Source organism: Agelaius tricolor, unplaced genomic scaffold (genome assembly GCF_023055355.1).
Source record: "Agelaius tricolor isolate 1412-34295 unplaced genomic scaffold, bAgeTri1.0.p SCAF_5, whole genome shotgun sequence".
NCBI lineage: Eukaryota > Metazoa > Chordata > Aves > Passeriformes > Icteridae > Agelaius > Agelaius tricolor.
In genome coordinates, this window is record NW_027269265.1 from 55,669,827 (window position 1) to 55,685,541 (window position 15,715).

Sequence of the window (15,715 nt, forward strand, 5' to 3'; positions counted from 1 at the left end):
GACAGGCTGTTGTTCTGCATGATGTGAGAGAATCCACTTCAGTGCCCAGTATCAGGAATGGTTAAATCATCTTGCTTGAATCAAGATGCTGCCTGGACAGATAGCAAGCATTTTCCCTCAGTACCTGCTTCAAACATCTCACCCTGGACAGTGGCCAACCACACACTGGAATTATCTGCATTGCTCACAAACTGACTGAAAGCATCACACGTGCATACCAAACGGAGCAGCCCATTAGTTCAGCATTTCTTAAGAGCATTCAGCATTTGGGGTGCTTAGAGCATTTAACACTTCCACACTGTATTACTTCAGCTGCAGTGAGATAAGTGGCAAGAAGAACGTGCTCAATACTGAGGCACTGTTCAGGTGGTAACATAAAATAACAAGCTGAGATACTGCATTTTTCAGCAATTGTTTCACACAGTCTATCAAAGGTAAAATATTCATTTGAGAATAATTAATTGCAATGAAATTGCTCGATCCCATCAACAAAGCCCAATTACACAAACCCAGTTTTGCAGTGGCTGGACTGGGACAGTTTTCTATGCATTTAAATTATTAACATGTAAAATAATTGAACAGCATCTCCAAGATTCTGCTCCTAACCACAGAGTTGTCTTTATTTGACTCATTGTCCAGCTCTTGGAGACCTCACAAGAACCTTTTTAAAGCATCCATTTATTGGTCTTCCACATTGTTACAAAACAAAGCTCAACTCTGCCCCAACTTCACACACCATTATGACATGGATCATTGACTTTAGGTCTTCCTTGTAGGCTCCCTTCCTGGCCCATTCACTCATGAAAGGTTTATTGCTCACTAGTTACTGATGTGCATCTCCTGGAAGCTGCAGGGCAAAATGAAGGGTCCTGTGAGGACCATCTACCTTGTCAGAAAGTCGTGGGACAAGCACTCGTTCCAAAAAGGAATTCAATACCAGCTACTGTGAAGGTCCAGCACGTAATAAACCAAATTAGATCATTAGAACTCTTTTAAGAAGAGCTTTTTCACACCACTTGGCACAATAAAAGGCCTCAAGAATGGTCAAAGATAAGGTCAGAGTTACCACAAGGTCTCAGCAACTGTTTCCTGGTCTTATTCCCCAAGTTTTGTTTTACGGGGGCTCCTGGTTTAATTACCCCCAGCCAAACGGGGGTAATTAAACCAGGAGCCCCTGTAAAACGGCCTCTGCCACATCCTAAGGAGGGGCAGGGCTTCCTCCTGTCCCAAACACCAGAGCTGGACGTGCCATTCCCAACCAGGCACCGCAGATTATCACAGTGGGCATCACAACAGCCAAACGAGCAGGCTGGGCACAAGAGAACACATTGAGAATCCCCACTCTGAGGCTTGACCTTCCCCAAGATTTACTGTCAGATCAGCTCCCATGCAGCAAGCAGGCATTCATTCTTAAAAAAACCCTTAATGCAGGAGATCAACCGAGAGGAAGAGTCACTTACCGGATCACATTTGATAACTTGTGATAGGAAATGTGTGAGGCATTGATAGGAGAGGAAAGTGTTAGTGTTCCCCAGATGCAGGCCTTGCACAGCTGCTACCACGCTGCCAGCTGCGATCATGGAGGGTGGGTTTGAAATAAATTTAATATCTGTATGAAGAAAGGAGAGAAAAAAAAAAAAAAAAGAAAAAAAAAAAAAGAAAAAAAAAAGAAGACTGAAATGATTGCTTTAGGAGAAGCCTGTCCATACACATACACTCTTTGTACCAGCATGGTTTTCAGCTGCCAACTATTGCATCCAAAAAGGCAGTGAAAATGGTGAGCAGAAAGGTGCCTCCTGCTGTAAAACTCTTACAGGTCCAAACCTGCAAACACTTATCCACATGAGCAACTGCTCTGCAGAGAGTGGCCCTTCCTAGCACTGGGCCTGGGAGGCCATTCATCACTCAGAGGTACTTTTATCATAAGCAGGGCCCCCGTTTGTCCAGGTTTAAATGCTTTGCTCCTGTGAGTAATGCCAGGGGGGGCCAATGGCACTGCACATCTGAGAAAACCTGTTCACATCCTGCAGTGTTTTGCACGGTCAGATCCAAGGTGCACTCTAACAACGAGTCCTGGGCCCCTTTAAAGCAGAAACCTTTGCTCTGACACTCAAAGGAATATTGCTTTAATGAACAACAACATCAACAAAAAGAAAGAAAAGAGAAAGACTGCTTAACCCTGTCAGGAGGCAGATAATCCATATTTAAATTAAGGTTTCATCTTAAAAATGCTTTGTCTCAACCTAGTCTCTTGTCAGTGGCTGCCATCCATCCTGGCAACAGGGATTTAATGTAAATGTGGCATAACTAAGTGACGGGGGTCCCAAGAATTGGCGGACAATCAGTTACATTCTGATGTGACACCATGCTGACAAGAGGCTGGGCCCCCTTCCAGACTGCATTGCTGTAGGTCTCTCCACAAAGCCACTCCCAGGATCCCTTAAGGGGCTATCTCTGCCATTTAGCATGTTTCTCCTTTGGGTTTGTTTGGTTTGGTTTGAGTTTTTCTAGGTTTTTTTTAAATAATAATAATAGTCTACATTTTAATGATAAGACTCTTTTCTGCTGAGCAGGAATGCATTTGATCTGTGGCAGTGCACACCTTGGAGGAGAATCAGGAACAAAGGAAGCAAGTGGCACAGGTCAAGGTCCAGTTTTGTGAGGGAGAAAGGGAAACACCGCAATGTACACCAGAACCTGAGATACATTCCTTCAGCTTTTATCAGAATACAACTTCCTCTGGGTTGGAAAAATATAAACCATCTGTCAAACCCCTGAATGAAATCAAAGGAATGGACAGCTTAGAGGGCTCAGTGGAACTGTTTAAGTATTAAATCATGCATCTCCTTTATTATGATAAAATAACTTTTGTGTAAATGTTTTACCAGTGGAACTAAAGCCTTCAGGACTCCATGGAAGTCCTGGCTCTGAATCTGTTTATTCAGACACCTCTGACACTCCACTGTGGCCTTGACCAATACCCACCTTCAAAGGGGCACTTGGCCCAGCATCCTGCAAACCTCCAAAACTAAACTGATACACGAAACTCTGGCCAAGCTTTGAGGATGCACTGCCAGCAAAAAGGCAAGCCTGAGCTAAAGTCATCTCGTTTATCTTAAAATAAACACATCAAAATAAATTTGGCTTGCCCCCTTTTCCTAACCTGCTTGTTTCCAGGCAGATATAAACACACCCACCTTCTAGCAAGCTGCTGTCATTCCCAAAAAAAACCCCAAAACTCTGCCATTCCAAAGCCAGTCCTGAACTGAAATAGCGACACAGAACTGCAGGTGGACTTTGGAAATGGGGGATTCCCAGCAGGGATCCCACCAGGATGGGGCTGCTCAGAGGGGTAGAGTGGCAGTGCCTTCCCGACACTGTTTACGATGCTCCACAAACGGGACATGACCAAAATGTGTCACTTTAATGAGCCCGTCCTGACAGGATCACGTTTGGGATTAATATTTGTGTTCTTCTTTTAAATGGAGCAGTAAACAAGAACATGAATTCATAGTCACACCCTCATTCTTTCCAAGGTGGAAAAGTGATAATGAAGTTTAAATGACCAGTTTGTGTCTGTCCCTATAACCACTCCAGACAAGCAGCATGGACTGCCTTTTTGTTGCAACTCAACAAGGAATTATTTGTGGCAGAGGCCACTAATTTCAGCATATTAATCAGGGGGCCCCTCTCGCCTGTAATTGGATGCCCCCAAGTGAAGAGTGTGGCATCATTGTCAGCCTCCATCGCCTCATCTTGCGCTATTGAGCACTCAGGAACAAGGGGGCTTCGGTGAGATGAATTAGACCTGACACAGCCACAATGGGGTAGGGGGCCCCATCAATTGAAGCACACATCCCCAGTAGCCTATCTGAGACTTCATCCAAAAAGAATAAACAACTTCAGCGTTGTTAAAAAGAGAGAGAGGGAGAGAGAGAGGAGGGGGAGGAGAGAGAAGAATGCCAGCCACCCTGAAGGGAGGACAAAGCAGGCATATAGGCGCTGCAGCGCTTTAAAAAAATTCCTAACAAGGCGAGTCACCCCTTTTCCTTTTTAAATGGAGCAGCAATTCCATCCGTCTGGAGAGCTGGGGGCTATGAATGAAAATCTTTTCATTGAGGCAAATCAAAACTGTGAACATAAATCACTTGCTGCAAGATGCAACAGGTTCCAACTGGTCACATACCTTGAGACTTCCAATTTTATAAAGGCCGGAGAATGGGAGAATTGTAACGTGCTCATTTCAAAGGGAGATCTTTCTTTCTCCTTTGGAGAGGACCAAAGCAGTAACAATAATAACAGCAATAATAATAATAACAATAATAATAATAATAATGAACCTGGTATGTTTTGATAACCAGAGGAACATAATGAAATGCTGAAGCTCCAATATTTGTTGCTATTCATTGTTATGCTTGTATAGAGCTGCAGTTCTCCCTCAACACCAGTCTTAACTTGGGCCAAAAGAGGCCTGCTTCCTTTTGAGCTCTCCCTGCCTTGCCCTGCCATGCCAAAGTCCCATTCATTAAGCTCAATTATGTGTTAACTTCAAACAAGCCCTGGTAATTTTTTTTTTCTTTTCTCTTTTCTTTTTTTTTTTCTTTTTTGCTTTTTCTCCCAAACCTACCACAGCACAAAGGCATCCTTTGGTGAAAATGGATTTTTCAAAACCAAACCAAATCAAACAAATCCACTTCTACTAACCAGACAACTGGAGAGGGAGCCTAGGAGGAATTCCCCCGAACTCCACCTTGCAGTGTAACCTTCTTTTTCTGGAGCAAACACATACACACTCATCTACAAACACTTCCACAGGCTTCACCTTGGTAAGCCAACTGGCCAAGGGTTTGTTTTCTAAGCAAGCATTATTTTGCAGTCTCTTCACAGGAGAACCTCCTTTACAGAAGAGGATACAGGCAGAGGAGAGACTGCACTTGCCCCTGAGGCCACTTAAGCGAGCTGTCAGTGTTTCCAGTGGACTTTGGATCGGGCCCCACAGCATCCAGGCAGCACAAGGCATTTGCAGTCCATCTAGGTTCGTTTTGGCAAGGGGAAATGCAGCACAACCCAGCAACAGCAAAGCAAAGTCCAGATGCTGCTTAAGCCACATGTGATCTTCACTAGCCAACAAAGAAGTCATGAGAAAAGCAAAAAGGTAGAGAGACCCCTGACATCCAAAAATAACAATAAAAACACAGAGCCTAGTGGCAGCCTTCCTGAGCGCTCCTTCCCCAGGCAATATTCCCAGCTCCAGTAGGGAGCTCAAGAGGGCCCCAACTGGTGAGCTCAGCACCGGTTTTGTTAAAAGCTCAGTACAACTCCCAGAACATGGTTCTCATTTACTGATCCATTCTGCAGCTGTGGTGTGTAGCAGTGTTAAATAAAGGCTCTGGATGTGCTTCCTAAAAGAAACATAACAACACCGACAGTAGATCAAAGTACTGGACTCTTAGCAAGTCTCCAACCTTTGAACTACTCTTGCTTTCATCCCTGTCATTGCCAACACGACAACCTAGGTTAAACATCCCCACATCCAAAGGGGAGCCCGGGTGGCCGTTCTTTTTAGCTCCAAACTTAGCAAATCATGCCTCCAGAGTCGCAGCAGCCTCGTATCTGGCAGAACCTGGCATGGAGGGACACACTGGACTTTCCCAAAATGTTCCTGCCGGTGGTTTGAAGGTTGTGGCGCTCCCAGCACCAAGCATTGCTCCAGGCAACCTCACCTATGAGCTGCCCCTCACGCTGATTTTAGGCCCAAGATGAAGAGCAACGCCAGTGTTTATAAACTTCTCTTTTATGGCTTGGTCGTTCTACCTTTAAGGCCTTGCAGAGGGGTTGGTTCTGCGAAATAAAACTTTTTTTTTTTTTTTAAACTTTTTGGGTTGGTTGTTTTTTTTTTTTTTTTTTTTGTTTTGTTCCTTCTGAGCTCCTGCCATCTTCCTTCCACCTTTTCACACCAAATCCAGCCTCTGGAGAACAAGGCTAGACGGCACCAGCGGGTGCCACCGGCCGCGCGCGTCCGTCCCGCCGAGGTTTTGGAGCGTGGATGCCACGGCTCCTTGGCGTCTTTGGAGGCTGGCCCTGCTCATGGCTCCAGCACAGCACGTGGTCACGAGGGTGCAGATGGCAGCGGCTCGGTCCTGTGCCAGGAAAAGCCTCCGTGCCGCGTGGCCCTCCTCCAATCCACCGGCCACCGAGGAGGAACGGGGCGAGGGGAGGGGGGGGTAAGAGGCAGCTTGAAGAGGGAAGGTTTAAAACCCCCACGCAGTGCCATTCACAGGGAAAATCTCCCTCTGCCTCATCCTAAAGAATGAATCCACACAGGGAAGGAAGGATTCCCTGCACGGGCGGTGAGCCTTTTGCAGCCCCCACACGAACCCGGTGTGGGGAGGCGAGGAAATCGTGAAATCACACCACGCTGAGCTACAGAGAGCGATGGGGGGGCGTCCCTCTCCCTCCCTGACATCCACACGAAACTCCGACTCAGAAGCGAAATATCTTCTGAAAATAAAAAAACTTACCTCTGGCAAAGTAATCCACCTTCTGCAAACAAGGGGCAATAATCGGGGCTTAAACTACCTCCCCGCAGCTCTGAGACCGACAGCTACGGGAAGCTTTACAAGCCAGGGGGTGGGCGCATGGTGTCGGGGAGCAACGCGCTTTGCGCAACGTGCAGGGCTCATACCTGTAGCGCACAGAGCCACAAAAGTCTGAGCATGTTTACGGATGATCTGCTTGGTGTCCTCTGCCAGAGGCATTTTAGTGAGGAAATGTTCAATGAAATCGTGGGGGGTCATTGCGGCCAGATTCCATTTCAGCTTATTCACCAGCAGCAGCTCCATTTGCTGCAAAGAGAACAGAGAGGGACGGGAAGGGGGAAGGAGAGAAGAGGAAGGAGAAGGGGGTGGGGTGGGGGGGAGCGTGGTTAGAGCCGCTCGCACACGGTGGTGCCGGGGCTCGGCTGCAGCGGCAGCGGCAGCGCCGGGCCGGGCTCGGGGCGGCCCGCGGGGGTCCCCCCGCGCCGGGGCAGCGCCCGCCGCGGCCGCCAGGGGGAGCCCGCGGGCCGCCCAGCGCCGGGCCGGCCGCGCGGGGGGAGCCGGTGCCGCTCCCGATCCCGATCCCATCCCGGCCCCATCCCGGCCCGCCGCCGCATCCGCAGCTCCCGCCCGCCGCTTCCCAACGTGCGGCGTTGCCGTCATTTTCCCCTATTTTTTTTTTTAATATTTTTGCATCGATTTTTTTTTTTTTTTTATTCTTGAAGTGACTGAACGTGAAATTACCAGTAATTCGTCGGGTCTAATGGAGTTATCTGTATAAATGCACAGTTTTTCTGCGGTCAGAGGAATAGTTTCCTTCATTTTTGAAGCCACAAACATGCAGGTAGCTCCGAGCAATTGCAATCGGCTTTTCTTGAGGGGTTCGAACGACAAAAATCTGTCCAAATAATTCATAGCCAAGGGGAAAACTTCCTCTTCGCACTTCTGCTCCTCGCAAACCTGCAAGAAGGAGAGAGATCGTTGAAGAATAATTTAATTGAGGCGAAAGCCAGGCTTGTCCCGCTGCTCTCGCCCTCCCTCCTCCCTCACCCCCAGGCTTTGAAGGGCAAGGTTGAAGGAGACGAGGAGGAAACGCAGTTGGGGAAAATGGATAAATATGGGAAAAGCAGCGGCATCAAAGAAAATGAAAGTCACGAGTGACAAAGTGGGGGGAAATGTTGCGTTAGAAACCCGCAGGCGATTCATGGCAAAAGGGGAGGAGGGTAATCGAAGAAGAGGTCTGTGCCCAGTTTTTCAGCCCCTAAGAACAAATTTTTAAAAAGGGAAGAAGACAGAAAGCGGAGGAAAATGCTAACCCCCGTGGTCGGTAACGGGGTGCAGAGCCGGGCTCGGCCCCGGATTTATTTATTTCGCTTTTATTTTTTCATCTAATTCGCCGTTGTGCTGCCGATTCCCCTCCGGTCGAGACACAAAGGTGGCGTCCAGCCTCATTTCCCCAGACGTCATCTTTTCAAAAAATATTTAAAAATATTTAAAAAATAATTGGAGCTCTCAAAAAAGGCTGAAAATGAAGCGGCGGGGGTCCTTTACCGAGCCCCGTGCCTCTGGTGCTGCTGGGGGGCTCCAGGAGGATCCCCCGAAGTGAAATCCACCGCCTCCCTCTCTCGCCCTGCAGCACAGCCGGGCGCGACATTTCCCACAGCAAGGCAGGGCGCTGCGGTTTCAAAAATTAATTAAAAATACATCGCGGGCACCCAGGGCTTCCGAAAAGGCATGAAAATGTAGCCCAGCTCCTGGGGCTCCCTCTGGGATCCCCCCCAGACGTGTCTCGCCAGGGACCAGGCCCTTTCCAACTGGTTTTTCCAAGCGACCTTGCCGCTCGCTGCCGCAGCACAAGCGTGCCTTTGAGGGGTGACCGCAGCTCCAGCCTCTCTTCACGCTGAACAAAGAAACTTTCACCCTGCAGCTCCCCCCAGAAACGCCGGAGCCCCTCGGGCCGGTCCCCCTGCCCGCAGCCCCAGCGGGGTCCCCCGGCCCCCGACCTTCCTCCCCCGGCCCCTTCCCCCGCTCCCCCCCGCCACACACACACACACGCACACACACACACACACACACACACACACACCCTTGGCTTTGCTCCCCGGGACTTTCTTCGTTTTTCTCCCGATTAATAAACACTTTAGCTTTGCAAATAAAAGAACAAAGATGGCGCATAATACTGGCACGGGCAGCCGCTTGCATACGTGTACAAGGATATTAATTTAAAATAAAAAATCCCCCAGAAAACACGGGCTGGCAGCAGGGGCTGGCGGCGCGGCCGAGGGCTCGGCGGCCGGGCCGGAGCCGCTCCCCGCCGGGCCGGGGGAGCCCCGAGCCGGCTCTGCCCCGGCACCGCCGAGCCCCGACGGCCGGAAAAGGTGCCGGGCACCCCCCGAGCCCCGGGGGCACCGGGCGCGGATGGGGCTGGGGGGGGGTCTCGTCCGCCGCCCCTCGGCGCCGGGACCCGGCGGCGGCAGCGGGGACGCGGAGCCGGCGGCCGCCGCCACCTCGGGCCGCGTCCCCTCGTTCCACGCGGGCGTCTCCGAGGGCAGGCAACGTGTGCCGAGCCGGGAAAGCGATCCCGGGGGAAAGGCAGGGGGGGCGGGAGATGGGGCAGCGGCTCCCCCGCATTAATTCGTTTCGGTGGCCGGAGCTTGCAGGGAAAAAAAGTCGCCGAAAGATACAAACCTCCAGCATCCAAGTGGCAACTATTTTCCTCATATATGGCAAGATTTCTTTCTGCACGCACTTGAAGTAGGAGACGGAGGGCGAGCAGGTCTCCTCCGCCTTGAGCATTGTCTGCAGCACCCTGTCATTGAGGAGGTTGGCATCCAGGTAGGCTCGTCGGATGGTCTCCACCTCGCAGCACAGCAGCTGATGTTCCATGTCTGCCTTCGTCGCCTCGAGTCAGTTCTCTGCAGCAGGACTGAGTCAGTCGCTCGCTCGCTCTCTCTCTCTTCCCCTTCCAGGAGTCCCTTGGATGCTGCTTCTGCTACTGCCGCTACAGCCCTCTGGAGGCTGAAAAACTTTCTAACTTCCAACAAAACTCTCCTGGTGTAGTCTCTGTGACGTTACTGTTGTTAAGCAGAGATCAAAGCACGAGAGAGAATGAGAAAGAGAGAGAGAGCCAAAAGCAAGGGGCAGAGCCCTAAAGCCATCCCATAGGCTTCAAGTCCTTCCCCTTTGCTTAGCTTATAGAGAGCAGGGTTTTAATGCAAATGAGACAAGGGCTCGCTTTCTTCAAGGGCAAGGCAGAAGTGGGGGAAACCCAAATTGTCTCTTCAGTGGATCATGCATAATTTTAAAAATGGAGCAAGTTCTGCACTGGGAGCCAAACGATGAATGGGGCTAAGGCCACACACAGACACCAGGGAGAGAAATGCAAGGAGACTTTGTATTATTTTACGGGGGCGCCAGGGAGGGGAGCGGAGTGGAGCAGCAGCAGTGCCTCGCTGTTTGCTATCAATATTATTATTATTATTATTATTATTATTATTATTATTATTATTAGTGCTGTCACTGGCACGAAGCTGCCATGCTGTCCTTTAAAAAGGCACACTCCCAACCTGAACACCTACTCCTCTTTGTAGCTGATCCCAAGGGAAAACCTTTCTCCCATTTCCTCAGTCCTGTTTTTTTCCCAGCCAGGATGGTTTTACCGCACACCAAATTTTTTAAACAATTGGGGTGCCCACCCCTCTCCCAAGGTGGTTATTTTTCCAACCTTTCTTTTTTTTTTTTTTTTCTTTTTTTTCCTTTAAGATCTTTCCTTTCACTTTAAAGGTTTCACCTTCCTAGAGGGGCACGGAGGTGGCAGGGGACAGGGGGAAGAGCTAATCCTGCGCACCGGGGAAAGCCACACTCGGCACCCCACCCAGGGAAAATATCCCTGTGGAGCAGCACAATGGAGGCCAGGGCTCCCTCCAGCACCTCTGGGGACACGAGCTGGTGGGGAGGGAGGGAGGGAGGGAGGGAGGGAGGTGCTGGAGCCTGCAGGGGCCTCATCTGCGTCTCCAGGACATTCTGTCCATGCGTGATGGGGCCCTGCTGTAAATAACTCCCGCTGCCCGGCCGAGCCTCCTGTACCTGAGCGTGCTCTGCTCGGTGCTGTTTCTGTTAAAAAAGGGCATTTCTGAAAGCCTCACTTTGCCAGGGGCTGCCAGCACAGCTTGAGGCCTGCTGGGGAACACTGGAGGTGAGGCTGATGCCTGGGAGAAGTGACTTGTCCTGCCCCGAAGTGGCCTAGGGAGAAGCAGGAAGGCTGTAAATTGGGGTGCAGGGATTAACCTCAGCCTCGGTGCTTTAGCATCACCTGGGTGCTGAATACCTGCCAGGATACCACACTGATGGCAGAAACTCCAGCGGGTGGCAGGAGCTGCTGGCCATGGAGGACACAGCATCTCTCCTCCGTGACCCGCAGGGAGAGCAGTGCCAAAGATCACAGGGCATGTTGTTGCACAGTTGTGTGTTTATGTAATCTCTTTGCACGGACTGTCTGCCCATCTTTTCTCATTTACTCGTTTGCTTGACCATTTGTCTCCATTTTGTGTCCGTCTGTCAGGAGGAGGAGGAGGAGGATGTTGGAGGCCCCGTGCTCTCAGTTCCCCTTGCACGCCACAGCCCATGGGGCGACTCCAGAGGGTCCCTAACAAGGAAGCTGTCCCCTGTCCCTCTGCCTGTCTATTGTGCCTCACGCACAGGACCTCCACTTCTGTCTCCACAACTTTAGTTGGCCGGGAAGGTTTTAATATTAAATGAAGAAGCTCGCACGACCCCGCGCTCTTGGGTCGGAATGGGACGTGCCTCCATGCGCATCCAGGGTGACCCCGTTTAATTACCAACCCTGCACCCCCAACACCTTTAGGGGAAGCAGGGCTGCACTCCCCTGGACCGCGCCAGCTCTTTCCTCCTGAGCACTTCTTCCCGGCCACGCTGCCCAGGCACACGGGTCCCATGCTCCCGGTGCGTGCCGCTCGGAGCGGGCTCTCCGAGGAGCCTTTCGCCGCTCGGAGCACGCGGCCGCCGCTCCATTCATAAAAGCGGCGCGGCGGGGCGCGGGGCAGCGCGGCGGGCGGGCGGTGCCGGCGGCGGCGGCGGGCGGGGCTGGCGCGGGGCCCGGGGAGCCCCCGGGGGGCGGCGCGGCCGCAGGAAGCGGCGGCGCGGGAGCCAATGGAGGCGCGGGGCTGTTACCGGGCGGGACGGGCAGATCTCGCCCGCTCCCGCCGACACAAAGGGGACGGGCCGGGCGGCAGCGCCAGAGCCAGAGCCAGAGCCGCCGCCGGGCCGCCCCCGCTCGCCCCGGTGCGGGCAGCACCGGGCGGTCCCCGAGCCGCCGGCACCGCCCGGTGCTGCGTGCCCGGAGCCCCGGGGCGCGCTCCCTGCCGCCCATCCTTGGATGCGGGACGATGCGGGCGCTTCCGCCGCTCTCGCCCCCGGGGGCTTCCGACGGCGCTTCCTTCCTGCCCGCTCTCCCTCCCCGGCTCTCGCCCTCCCTGCCCGGCGCTCCCCTCCCCGCGGCGCTGGGCCCGGCCGCCACTTTCTCATGATGTCATCCCGCCCCCGCCGCTGCGCGCCGCCGCGCCCCGCCGCGGGAGCGCGCATTCCTGGCGTGCCGCCGCTGCCCCCGGAACGCCGCGGAGGGAGGGCGGCCGCCAAAGGGAACACCTTCCCCCCAAAAATACCCGCTCCTGCTCCGGACTCCTCTGGACAAGAAAGAGAAGGAGCGGATGGACAGGGTCCGGCAGATGGTGACGGGTCGGAGCAGCTCTCCTGAGAGGAGAGGCTGAGAGCTGGGGTCGGTCTGGGGAGGATGCGAGGGCATCTCATCGGTGACTATAAAAACCTCCAAGGGGTGCCAGGAGGAAGGTGCCACCCTCTTCAGTGGGTGCCCAGCAGCAGGATGAGGAGCAATGGCCCTAAACACAAAACACGAGAAGTGTCACCTCAAGGGGAGGAAGAACTTCACAGCGAGGGTGACAGAGCTCTGGGACAGCTGCCCAAGGAGGGCAGGGGTCTCCCTCTCTGGGGACATCCCAAACCCACCTGGAGGCGTTCAGTGTCTCCCTAGAGACATCCCAAACCCACCTGGAGGCGTTCAGTGTCACTCTGGAGACATCCCAAACCCTCCTGGAGGTGTTCAGTGTCTCTCTGGAGACATCCCAAACCCACCTGGAGGGGTTCAGTGTCTCTCTGGAGACATCCCAAACCCACCTGGAGGGGTTCAGTGTCTCCCTAGAGACATCCCAAACCCACCTGGAGGGGTTCAGTGTCTCCCTAGAGACATCCCAAACCCACCTGGAGGGGTTCAGTGTCCCTCTAGAGACATCCCAAACCCACCTGGAGGCATTCAGTGTCACTCTAGAGACATCCCAAACCCATCTGGAAGGATTCAGTGTCTCCCTAGAGACATCCCAAACCCACCTGGAGGGGTTCAATGTCTCTCTGGAGACATCCCAAACCCACCTGGAGGCATTCAGTGTCACTCTAGAGACATCCCAAACCCACCTGGAGGCGTTCAGTGTCACTCTAGAGACATCCCAAACCCATCTGGAAGGATTCAGTGTCCCTCTAGAGACATCCCAAACCCTCCTGGAGGCGTTCAGTGTCACCTGCGGTGCTCAAACCCCCAGGGCAGCCGTGGGGGGCCCGTGAAATGAGGAATTTGATGGAGCAAAGCTCACAGAGGTTTTCTGTAGGGGAACCATCACCACCATGGGTCTGGATGGAAGGGAAGATTGGGATGGCTGGGGGAGTCCTGAGATGAGGAGCTGTCACTGATTGCACCAAAAAAGCAGGGACAGACCCAGAGCTAATGGGATTCAGCCCAGATTTATCCTGGGGGGTAAGAAAATGCAAAAGGGGGGAAAAAAGAAGCAGGGAGCAAGGTTTTGTTTCTTCTTCATCAAGGAAAGCCTCCTGTTAGGCCGTGCCAGAAGTGAGCCAGTGGAGGGAGAGGCGCCAGAGGAAGCCTGGCAGACAGTAACAAGGTGAAATAAACAATGTATTTAAGCACCAGCATCCTTAAAGCGAAAGTGTTTTAGTGAAGAATATTTTGATTTTGTACCCAGCAGCTACAGTTTCTGTTTTGCTCAGCTGACAGTATGTTTTGGTAATAGATCAGCATGAAAATGGCCAGTGCAGACACTGGGGTTTGATATGGATATGTGAGGTAGGAAAAAGCACATCTTGACCACACAGAGCATTTACATTTGATTTGCAATGTAAAGAAACATTTTCTCTATTCCCCAAACTGGCACTCGCTCCTTGTCATCCCAAAGGCACATAAATAAATAAATACCGTTGGAAATTTGTTGTTGAATTGCTTATTTAGAAGGTTTCGAAGCATAATGTTATTATTTTCTTCAAAAACAACAAACAAACAAAAAGAAACAGCAACAAAACCACGGGGAGATGCTGTGTAGCGATTTTAGGTGCAATTCCCCATAAATGGCAGTAAATCAGTATGGATCATCACATCCACTGCAGAAGTGCTCTCTCAGAAAGGATGGTCTCTCATCCTTTCTGCTGAGTTAAAGTGAGGTGCTGTTGTTGGGCAGAGCCTGGGAGCTGGGGTTGCTGTGGTCACTGCAAGGTGTTTGCATCCCTCAGAGCATTCTGAGATCCTCAGCCACTCCGCTCCTTGGCTGCAATGTGGATTGGCATCTCTCTGAAGGACAAGGATGCGTTCTTAGAACCTTTAGTAAAAAGCATTTGGCTCAGAACCAAGTCTAAAACACTGGGTTATAGTTTTGACCCGAAGCATAGATGACAAAATGATAAATTTGCAAAACTCAGGCATTTTTCAGAGCACATGAATTCAGTGAGAGTAATACCACCAACTTCAAAGGGAGCAGGATTGAACCCTTAATGTATAGCACTAATGACTACAATCAAATAAACTCACTTTGTCTGGGCTTTCTACCACCTTTAGCCTCATTTTCTGTGTGTGCCAAAGGAGTGGACTCGGGGTGCTGCCATTTCAAATCTGTGGCACCCGTGCTAGATTGGTGAAAATATAAATAATGGTGCAGGGTGACAAGATTTGGGGAATCTGGTCCACTTGTTTCCAGAAATCAGTAAAGGAAGTGAAGAATAGAGAATCTTGAGGGATGAGATTATAGTCTTAGTGAAGCCTTCAGAAATATTTATACTTAATTTGAGCTGTTTGTGGCAACTGGTATTTTCTCATTTACTTGAGGTGCAGTCTGATTTGGTTAAAAATGAGTATGGAATAGCATATTTTGGGGGGAAACACATAATCCTAGAATTATATCTTTGTATCCTATTTATTTTATATCCTTTTTGCTGTGTCTGGAACACTACACAGTGTCAGCAGTAGCTGCTTTGTCCCCTCTGGTTGGTTCTTAACCTGACTCACTCTCCATTTAGTCACAGAAGAGGATGCAAGGTATGAGAATAACCTCCTGTTTAACTCAAGTGAATTTCTTTTGTTGGCTAATTTTCATTTGTGTTTACATCATTGACCAAATTGCTCAGATTTGCAACCTTGGACTGTGAATACTTCTCTTTTCAGAGAAGAAAAATAAAAAGAAAAATAGTCTTTCTGATTGTGCATTCCATTTCAGAGAGATTAAAGTAAAAAAAATCAAAATAAAATATGAATTTCAGTTTGGTTCAACAACTACATCAACCCAAAATACACACAGAGGTCCTCTCCAGCCACGAGCTGGTGGTGTCATGGTGTGAGTGCTGACCACCAGCATGCCTTGAAATGAACAGGTAATGTCCCAGAATGCTGATCTGGGAAAAAGGAGGATCTGGAAAAGGGGAGTGGCTGCATTTTTGCTTGAAATGCTCGATAAAGCCATGCCCCCACTTTATGTCTCCTCTTCAATATCTGTGTATAGTTGGAGCATATTCCCTTCACAGCCAAAGTATTTCATCAAATCCCAGCTTTACTTTTGAATTCAGGCTGGAGAAGGAAACTGGTTAAAAAAGCTGAACCCCCCAGCAGAATATTGGTATAAAAGCAGGAAATTTTTCTCAAGAAATTACAGAGAATATTTTTTCCTACTTCTGCAGTAATCAAATGATGTAGCACAATGATTTGCACTGATGGAAGTGAGGCTAAATTGTGAATGTTTTAGAAGCTAATTCAGGAAAAGACTGAAACATGTGCCTAAATTTAAATAAGTAAGTACACTGGAATTTACATGTGC

General features: G+C 50.7%; 2 protein-coding genes across 3 annotated transcripts in view; one reads left to right on the forward strand and one right to left on the reverse strand.

The window, feature by feature from the left end:
• The window catches only part of LTO1 (LTO1 maturation factor of ABCE1), a 25,143-nt gene extending 19,278 nt beyond the window's left edge, over window positions 1-5,865 (forward strand). The window contains exon 5 of the mRNA XM_071428368.1: window positions 4,877-5,865. Coding sequence (XP_071284469.1) covers window positions 4,877-4,954 — 78 coding nt within the window. The 3' untranslated portion in view covers window positions 4,955-5,865. The remainder of the gene's footprint in view (window positions 1-4,876) is intronic.
• The window catches only part of CCND1 (cyclin D1), a 16,761-nt gene extending 7,163 nt beyond the window's left edge, over window positions 1-9,598 (reverse strand). Inside the window, exons 1-4 of one of the 2 annotated variants that reach the window (XM_071428366.1) lie at window positions 9,225-9,598; window positions 7,281-7,496; window positions 6,686-6,845; window positions 1,461-1,609 (exon numbers count right to left, since the gene is read on the reverse strand). In XM_071428366.1, coding sequence (XP_071284467.1) covers window positions 1,461-1,609; window positions 6,686-6,845; window positions 7,281-7,496; window positions 9,225-9,422 — 723 coding nt within the window. In that variant the 5' untranslated portion in view covers window positions 9,423-9,598. Of the gene's footprint in view, window positions 1-1,460; window positions 1,610-6,685; window positions 6,846-7,280; window positions 7,497-7,586; window positions 7,822-9,224 lie in introns of those variants that run through there. The other variant, XM_071428367.1, reaches the window with a different exon arrangement.
• Between the last annotated feature and the right edge of the window lie 6,117 nt (window positions 9,599-15,715).